The sequence below is a fragment of the Phragmites australis genome, chromosome 8 (assembly GCF_958298935.1).
Source record: "Phragmites australis chromosome 8, lpPhrAust1.1, whole genome shotgun sequence".
In the NCBI taxonomy this organism is placed as follows: Eukaryota; Viridiplantae; Streptophyta; class Magnoliopsida; order Poales; family Poaceae; genus Phragmites; species Phragmites australis.
Genome location: NC_084928.1, coordinates 16,806,256 through 16,816,426, shown reverse-complemented (window position 1 = coordinate 16,816,426; position 10,171 = coordinate 16,806,256). Strand labels below are relative to the sequence as shown.

At 42.3% G+C, this 10,171-nt stretch overlaps 1 protein-coding gene across 1 annotated transcript; it reads left to right on the top strand.

The window, feature by feature from the left end:
* The first annotated feature begins 594 nt into the window (after positions 1-594).
* LOC133927632 (uncharacterized) lies at positions 595-1,392 on the top strand. The gene has a single exon (XM_062374080.1). The coding sequence runs from the start codon at positions 595-597 to the stop codon at positions 1,390-1,392; it is 798 nt and encodes a 265-aa protein (XP_062230064.1).
* The last annotated feature ends 8,779 nt before the right edge of the window (positions 1,393-10,171 follow it).

Sequence of the window (10,171 nt, the reverse complement as noted above, 5' to 3'; positions counted from 1 at the left end):
AATTGGGATAGGGATCACCCTGAAATGAGTGTTGGTATAGTGTATCCAAACATGCCAGAATTTAGAATGGCAATCAGAATGATGCAATCAGAAGACAGTTTGAGCTTGGCACAAAAAATTCTAACCCCGATATATTTAGAGACTATTGTGCTACAGAAGGGTGTCCTTGGAGAATTGTAGCCAGGACATGCATGATAAGACCGTCAGGGTACAATCCCTGATTATTGTATGCTTCTAGTTCCTTTTGTTTGCTTCTAGTTCCTATTGTGTGCTTCTTGTATGTATAAATTGTTGCTTACTTCCTTTTGTGTATGTATTGCAGGTCCAAATAAACACTGATGATCACATATGTGCTTCTACTAGTAGAGTTGAGGGTAGAATGGTTTCTCAAGCTTGGGTGGCTGTATGGATTTAAGGCTGAGATAGAGCTTAGGTGCCATGGTAGTGTAGTGGAGATTGGAACTAGGGTCTGGATAAGTGTACTTTGAGCAATTCTTTTGTTGCTCTGAGCCCTGCATTAGTAGATTTCTAATTGGATGTAGGAAATTTGTTAGCATTGATTCCACTACCCTTAATGGCAAATGGAATGGTCACATGGCAGCTGCAAATGCATTGGATGGCCATAACTGGATGTATCCTTTGGAATTTGCATTGTTTGATTCAGAGACTAAGGAGAATTGGACTTGGTTCATGTACCAGTTGGCTAAAGCCATAGGAACAGGTCCAAACATTGCTATCTGTACATATGCTTGTAAAGGTCTTGAAGTTGCAGTGAAGAAGATATTGCCTAACTGTGAGAAAAGGAAATGCTTGAGGCATTTGATGGACAACCTTGCCAAAAGGAAGATAGGGCCTATATATGGCAATTTGTGGCCTGCAGCTAGAGCATACAGGCCAGAGATATTTGAGCATTACTTGAATAAAGTCCTTGTAGCTGATCCTGAAGTTGGGCAGTGGCTAAACAAGCATCACAATGCTCTGTGGGCAAGGAGCAAGTTCTCAACTGAGATAAAATGTGACTTCATCACTAATAACTTGGCTAAATCATGGAATGGATGGATAAAGGACTTCAAAGACCTTCTAGTTGATATCCTAGCAGATGCAATCATGGAGAAGATAGCCATGATGTGGGCTAAGAGAAGGAAGATAGGAAACAGAATGCAAGGGAAGATACTACCAAGTATTGTTCATCAACTCAATACAGGCACTCATGGTTTAGGTAACATGAGGGTCATGATGGGTGCAAAAGACATAACTAAAGTCATTGAGCTCCTACATGGGTTAGATGTGATGAGCCATGTTGTGAACCTGGGAGACCACAAGTGCACTTGTAGGGAATGGCAAATTACAGGGAAGTCATGTCCACATGTACTAGCTGCTATATCTACATAAAGGAACCCAGTCATGGATGATTTTTTTATATTCAAATTTCTTTGTGGATTGCTTCAGGGCTGCCTATGCGGGTGTGATTCCCTGCATTACTGATAAGTCCTAGTGGCTAGAGGTGAACAAGGTATTCAAGCAGCAACCACCAAAATGCAAGCCAAGGGTAGTAGGGAGGCAGAGAAAGAATAGAATTCCATCTGCTCTAGAGAAGGGCAAGAGTAAGCTAAAAAGGCAGGTAAACTGTAAGCTATGTGGTGGGACTGGCCATAGGTTAGGGAGTTCAAAATTTCCCCTTACTGGTCCTAAAAAGAGGTAATCACAACTAGTTGACTCTTGTTTTGTGTTATTCTAACTAGTCCTCATATATCACTAATGTTTTTTTTTGCAGGAAGAGGAACCCAAAGAATAGACTAAGCCTGGTAGGAAGAAGAGCAAGAAGGATGTGGTTGACCAGATTATCACTTCACCCAGGACAAGGGCTATCCTCAACACTCTTCTTGCAGACAGCCCTGGTCCTGTAACCAGGAGGTATGTTCCTTGAACTGATGGCATGCAACTTGAAATTTCCTGGACATTGCGGAATTTTTTGTAATTTTGCAGACAAATTGCACTGATGGTAGCTGGAGAAGCCTGCTCACAGGCTAGTTTACAAGTTCTTTAGTCAAGTCCTACATCTGGAACAAGGAGGCAACTAGCTTTGGAAGCTTCTCAACCTAGTCCTTCAACCCAACCAACCACAGGTCCTCAGCCTAGGAAGAAGATTACTATGAGGAAAAAGAAGAGAAGGGAGGTAGTAGTTTTTTGCCAGGCCTAGAGACATTTATGTTGTTTTTTGCGAGCTATCATGTACCAATTGAGTTCTAGGACTTGTGATGTTCTACAAGCTGTAATGAAACCTGTGATGCAAGCTGGATGGAACCTGTTAAATGCCATGGAACCTATTACATATGCAAGTTGTGATGTCAAAGATTTGATATTTCTAGATGCAAATGTTATTGTGAGATTAGATTAATCTCCAAGAAGAAGTGTATTGTACAACCTTCTTTCTTCCAAACTCATTTCTTTCTAAGATATTTTATGCACTAAATGCCAAGTTGTATTGCCTCCCTCCTAGAGTTTTCTCGTGAAAATTGAAACTCTTTCAATCCTTGTCAGAACACGTTAAAACTTAGAACTCTAGATGAATCATAAGTGTTGGGGGAAATAAGCCAACCTGAGGATAATGGTTGAAGATTACTATCCGGGTCCCCCCGGAGCCTTGATCTATGGATCCTCAGCTAGAGGATCGACCTCCGAGGTCATTAGGTCCTTTCACGGTACCTCTTCATACCTACAAAGCCTTCCCTTGGCTTAACTGACTCGGCCTCCTGAAGCCTCCGCCTCCCAAAGGCTCAGCCTCCCGAAGCCTCAGCCTCCCCGAAGCATTCACCTCCCAGATCCATGCCTCCAGAGGCCCCTGCCTCGGGATGATCGGGCCACCTTCCTGAAGACAGCAGGGTGATTCAACAGTCCCTGGGAAGATCTACCGAAAGGAGAGCGCCGATCATGATTTGCCTACTGAGAAGTGATTGGCATTAAAGGCCTAGGCTGATGGGCGCCACTGTGACACCTTGCGTAATGGAGGCTATCCTGACACCCCTGACAGTGCGGCGCCGGGCCGCAATTGGCGACCGGCTCGCCGCACTGAGTGGGCAGGCACCACAATAGTTACCACGGTGGATATTTAGATCCCCAATTGGATAGAAAGTAGTTATCCGGGATGAGGTCCAATAATTCGGTCAAGTCCCAGATATTCGTACATTATAATAACTTGTATGCCAAGGTACACATTACCCTATAAATAGGGGGCCATGGTCGTCTGGGAAGGAGACAGAGAGAAAAGACGGACACAGAGAGAAAAGACGGACATAGAAGATGAATCACAGCAAACCTATGATTCTCCCCCCAGATCGATCCATTTTCCTACCATCAATATACTCGTGGTGTTCCTTCCTCTCAAACTTCATCTCCAAGCTTGAGTCTCCTCCGTTTTCTACTAACCATGTCAGGTGATGGCTCTCCGTCGGATTTTAAGGATTGTGTGTCCAAGGAAGAACTCAACAAAGCCTTACAGGATCATACTAGACTATTGAAGCCATCAAGGGCTGTCCGACCCCTGGGACTATCACACAGGTGAGAAGCTTTCATGGCCTTGCAGGGTTCTATCGGCGTTTTGTGAGAGATTTCAGCACCATTGCTGCCCCACTCAATGAGTTGACAAAGAAGGGTGTTCCGTTCTAATGGGGGCCAGCACAAGAACAAGCTTTTAATACGCTGAAAGAGAAGCTTACGCATGCACCTTTACTCTAACTTCCGGACTTTGGTAAGACTTTTGAGTTAGAATGTGATGTTAGCGGCATTGGAATTGAAGGAGTGCTACTATAAGGAGGTAAACCCGTTGCTTATTTTAGTGAGAAATTGAATGGGCCATCTCTAAATTATTCGACTTATGATAAGGAGTTGTATGCTTTAGTGCGAGTTTTAGAAACATGGCAACATTATCTTTGGCCTAAGGAGTTTATTATTCATTCTGATCATGAAGCTTTGAAACATATTAGAAGCCAAGCCAAACTGAACAAACGTCATGCTAAATGGGTTGAATTTATAGAGTCATTTCCTTATATCATTAAACACAAGAAAGGTAAAGACAATGTCATTGCAGATGCGTTATCTAGACGTTATACCATGCTGTCCCAACTCGATCATAAGATTTTTGGTTTAGAAACAATTAAAGGATTATATGCTACTGATTTGGACTTTAAAGATGCTTTTGAACATTGTAAGGAAGGAAGAACTTGGAATAAATATGTGCTGAATTATGGATTGCTATACCGTGCTAACAGGCTATGCATCCCAGCTAGCTCTATTCGCCTATTGTTCATGCAGGAAGCGCATGGAGGTGTTTTGATGGGACATTTTGGAGTGAAGAAGACCGAGGATGTACTGGCTGCTCACTTCTTTTGGCCTAAGATGAGGCGCGACGTCGAGCGCTACGTGGCACGCTGCACTACTTGCAATAAAGCTAAGTCTCGCTTGAACCCACATGGACTTTATATGCCTCTTCCTGTTCCTAGTGTGCCTTGGGAGGATATTTCTATGGATTTTGTTTTAGGATTACCTAGGACCAAGAGGGGGAGGGATAATATATTTTTCGTTGTGGATCGTTTTTCAAAAATGGCACATTTTATACCTTGTCACAAGAGCGATGATACTACAAACATAGCTGATTTATTTTTCAGGGAAATCATTCGCTTGCATGGAGTGCCTAACACCATTGTTTCGGATCGTGATGCAAAATTTTTGAGTCACTTTTGGAGGACACTTTGGAATAAACTTGGGACAAAGCTGCTGTTTTCGACGACATGTCACCCTCAAACCGATAGACAAACGGAGGTTGTGAACCGCACATTATCCACCATGTTGCGGGCTGTTTTGAAGAAAATTTTTGAGGATGTGGCAAGAGTGTCTACCCCATATTGAGTTCGCATACAACAGATCAGTTCACTCCATCACCAAGGTAAGTCCGTTTCAGGTAGTGTATGGTTTTAATCCCCATACCCCTATTGATTTACTTCCTTTACCAACATCCGAGAAATTGAATTTTGATGCTAAGACACGTGCTGATTTGATTATGAAAATGCATGAGTTGACTAAGGAAAATATTGAAAAGATGAATGAGAAGTATAGAACTTATGGTAGCCAAGGTCAGAAACATATTACTTTTGAAATTGGTGATCTTGTTTGGTTACATTTGTGCAAAGATAGGTTTCCTGATTTGAGAAAGTCTAAATTGCTGCCTCGAGCTGATGGTCCTTTTAAAATTGTGGAAAAGATCAATGATAATGCATATAAGCTTGACTTGCCTGCAGATTATGGGGTTAGTCCCACATTTAACATTTCAGATTTTAAGCCTTACTTGGGAGAAGAAGATGACATTGCATCGAGGACAACTCCAATTCAAGAGGGGGAGGATGACGAGGACATCACTCTTTCGGATACACACACACCGAGTATTCCTCCAACAATAGGTCTATTGACACGAGCTCGTGCACGTCAACTAAATCATGAGGTGAGCTCGTTCCTTAGTGTTCCTTTATATTTTGATAAGGATGGGATGCTACTGAATAATTGTGATGTATTGTTATTTAGGAACATGGGAGAAGAACAGCAAGGGCGCCCAAGCCAAGGTGGAGGTCCAATCAAGTTCGAGTCCGTTTCGGAGTCTAGGACCAGCCTGCACTAAAATCATTGCCCAGGACGCATACAGACTCCGTTTTTGACGTTCTACACATGGTTGGAAAGCTAAGGAGATAAGCTTTCCAACGGGACTGGTCCCATGTCCAAATTCTTTCTGAGTCAACAGAAATCATCAAAACAAGTGGATATCCAGAATCTGTCAGGGTGCTGCGCCACCATCTTTTGGGCCGTTGGGCCATGTAACGTGTTGGAGTCCATTAGGGACGCATCCAGGGGTCCTTGGCCGACCATAGTCTTTTATATACAGTAGCCACCGCCCTAATTAGGGTTGGGTTTTTCTTAGATATTGATCTACACACAGATTGTGAGATTTTCGCTCTTGTTCCAGACCGACTAGGGCGCCGCAAGTGTTTGTGGAACCCCGACTTTGAGTGCTTGAATTCTATTCGCAATATTTCAGATTGCATCTTCTACGTTCTTGCTTGTGTTCTCGGTACGCTTGCAGGGATTGAGCCTTCTTGGCGAGGTTAACCGCGCGACACGGTTGATAACCAACGGAGCTGTGGTGTAGTGATTGCAAGGGAGAGGATCTGTTCGGGTCGAAGCCTTTGAATCATCAACGTCGAGTTCTCCACCTACCGACTTATCGCTACCTATCGGAAGATCAGGCCAACAATCTCATCACGGAGTATCCAGACAGTCCCAGCCAAAGATGTCAGAGGACCCTTGCCCGGAGGGTCACCCGAGACTTCGGAACCCAGAGTGTCCGGCCCAACATTGCATGTTCGTCAGACTTTTTTCTTTGTGCTGATAGTTTGTAAAATTTATAGTTAATTCATACGAGCTCCAAAAATTTTGTTGGCTTCACAATAACCTCCTCTACTTGTTAAAAATTTCCCCAGCCATTAAATGGTTAATTAAATTTCTGGGATAAATTAATTAGGTTTAGGCTTCATTAATTAACCATTAATTCTATACAAGTCCAAAACTAGCGAAACCAATTTTGCTAGTCTCCTTATGACTTTTTCGAACTAGGAAAATGTTTCCATGTTTTATATGGCATATTTTATAGAAATTCATCAAATGCATATTGTAGCATGCATTATTGCATTTCACTCATGCTTATCATTGCATGCGCTCTTATTTAGTGAACAAGGAGCCAGAGCGGGAGATGCCCATGGTTGAAGATGGATCTAATCTTTTGGATTTCTACGAGTGTTAAGTGGGTATTTATAGGCAGCTACCTGAGCAGCAAGGCAAGCAACTAAGCATATTGCACCTTTGTTCAATTGAATGAAGTCTAAAATTGATAAAGTATGCTTATGTGTGTTTGCATGTGTCGAGTCGAGATCGGGTACAAGTGGGTAGATCCTATGTTGAATGCATTACTTCTACCTTGAATTGTTGTTCATCCTTTCCTTGTCGCCTTGAGTATGTTATTGGTGTCTAGATTACAAGTTAAATCGAAATTTAGCAATGAATAGGTTATTCGGTAGAAGTCGAGCGGTGAATTGTTTCATCGTTCGTGAGCATAGGCGTTATTTACTTTCGTATTGATCACAATATTGGATATGGGTTGATGATGGTTGTATGAGTGGTGAGTATGAGACGAGACGTGAGCTGTGCTAGGAGCTATTTATCCTGCCCGGATGTGGAGTTCCCCTGGGTAGGTCGGAAGAGGAAACCGGACACCGTAGACCGCTTGCATCGTTTAAGTACCGATCGTCGGTGTAGTCGGCTTTAGCACTTACCATACTCACAACTTACCGATCTAATGGTAAGGCGAGCCGAATACCTTTGTAGCTGTGGTTATTTGGGGCCTGAACATCGACGGTGTGAGCTAGCAGGCTTGTAGTGGTAGGTACTAGTTTGCTTCGGAAGTAGTTCTAGTACTAACGCGACGAGGGATGCATGTTTCAAATGATCGGGGCTTATTGGGAAAGGTTGACATGAGTACCCCCTTGTGTGCACTTTAGCGGGTGGCACATGCCGTATGGTCCTCATATCTTGTGGGTCCAGGAGTATCCCCTGTAGGGTGTAAAAACATTTCGAAATGTTGCGCTCTTGCTCATGAGAATGCTTATGTCCATCTGCATCGGTCGTAGATTTTTCGCTTGTGGTTGATGGTTGGATATGTGGGAGATGGTTGCATTGGTCTTTGTTACATGTATGTTCATAATGGTTCCAATTATTTATGTTTAGTTGGTTATGGCAGGGTAGAGTTATGTTATTATCGGTTAAGTTAGTTGCTCACACATATGTGTCCAAGTTGCTTACTATTTAGGTTTAACTTAACCATATGGCTTTTCCTTGCTAATGGCTCAAATGCCTAATCCTTAGAGTCGAGCTATGTATATGTGCTCTATATAGTTTAAGTCTTGCGAGTACCTTCGTACGCATGACTGTGTTTTCAGGTGCTACTGGTGAGGAAGAGCCGGTGTTTGGCGACTTCGTGCCTGCCGAGCAGGGTGGCGGGCAAGAGTAGTACATCCTACTCTCAGAGGTCGTACTTTTGGGGTGGAGCCTAAGGGCATACAGCTCCACTCTTTTATTGTATAGGTTTATGTTTTCGCTGCGTAGATATTGTTGCCTTTTGATGTAAATTGTTGAAAATAGTTGCATATTAAAGACTTGTAATATAAATGTTAATTACTTGCTCTTTCTTAAGCTATGTTATGATGCTCAATGTTGGAAGGCATGTGTTCCGATCTTGGGCACAAAATACGTGTCGGGACTATCGAGATAATATTCTGGTTAATCATCGAGGTTGTGATTATGAATAATGATCCTCCTGGTGATTAATTAGAATATTATTTAGATAGTTCCTCACAGCGTGGTATCAAAGCTTGGTTTAATTAAGTAGCCTAAACATAATTAGAATGTTGTTTAATAAGTGGTTAACTTCATTAAGCAACTCACTAAAATTTCTTTTGTACATCTTCTTGACAATATGTATGAACCTACTATATTGTGCCCCTAAGTATAACGTATGTAGTTGTGATGCTTGATGGGGTGAGATGCTTTTGAGAAAGATATGTGTAGTTCAAAAGCGAGCATGCTTTCATGTTTAATTGCTCATTTTGCATCATGCCTTTAAACATGCATTTTCATCAGCATGTAGTAAAGTAGCATTAGTTGGAGTTTTATCTTTCACCTATGTCGGAATTTAACCTTCGCCTTTCTTCCTTCTCATCGTCACAACAGGATGAGAACCCATGGCCGTTTGGGAGATCTTCCCGAGGGTTCTAATGAGAATAACCCGCCTCCACCATCGAGCATGGATAAAGAAGAGCTGAGGGATGCGTGCCTTCAAGTTATACACGGAATCAATCAAGGAGCAGCAAAATAGGAAAGATTGAAGCCGACTCAGACTCAGTTTATTGCAGCCAAACAAACGTCGATTAAAAGTACCATAAGTCTCTCATACGAAGTTAGATTCGGCTGTGTAAATACCCTCTACAAGCTTATTTGATAACCTGATCCAGCCCCACTGCCAAATCTGTATCAAGTCGGTCTCAGTAGTCAAAATAATATGCCAGTCTTAGCTTAGGTTTCCTTTTTTATGTTGTAACGAGTCCAATTCAGTTTCCATAGTCCGTAGTATAAATAGTAGAGTCCACGACCCATAGAGGGCAGATCACTTTATGTATAAGATTGAAACATAGCTATTGCTTCTTTCATACTAGCATTCATGTGAGGATAGCCGAGAGAGAATTAGACAATCATTGTTTATCGTTCTACAATCCAAGGTGAAGTTGTTGTTCCGCTGGGAATTGGGGACTTGGCGATCATCACTCGTGGTCTCGCAACGATCATCTACAAATGTGTGTTGGGCTTATTCTGAAGAGTTGAAGGTTTGTACATTAGTGTGAGTGTTCAGCTAGTGACATCGTCTACTTCACAGCTTTTATCATCGGCTCTTCCCGAGAAGATCAGGCCGCCCCCGTATCATCGTGGTATCAAATTCCAGGGCTACTCGGTGAGAGCTATTTTCTCTTAGATTAGTCTTGTTTTTCTGTCCTATACAACAAACAAAAGTCTCACAAAATTTTGAAACCTTCCTAGCTGCTATTTCGTTGAGAACCAATATATCCTTTGCGTACTTTTGAACCTTTTGAGACTAGCAAATTGATTTGCTCAAGGGACTGGTCTTGTTTTTAGTTATGCGCATCAATTCTATGAATACAACACTCCTATTTTGGATTTTGCTAAGGGGATTGGTCCCAATCTTTCGATGAGAGAGATTCTTTCGATCTGGTGGAAGTGACTTTGATGATCCAACTACACCGTACAACGATGATGCACCTTAACAATCGCTAAACCAACCCCGGAGGGTTGTTGACCTTGCCGTGAGCACGATCAACCTGAACACGAGGTTCAATTCCTGCAAGCAACCGAAGAACAAGCAAGAACTCAAGTAAAAGCAATCTGAAATTGCAAAGATATTGAAAAACAAACAAAGTGGGGTTCTATTGATGATCTTGACATGGTGGCTGTCCAGCACAACTCAAAGACTCAAAGTTTGCATGTAGCTAAACCAATCTAACAA

Excerpts from the sequence above, each read along its gene's own strand:
- LOC133927632 (XM_062374080.1), top strand. The coding sequence starts at position 595 with ATGGCAGCTGCAAATGCATTGGATGGCCATAACTGGATGTATCCTTTG.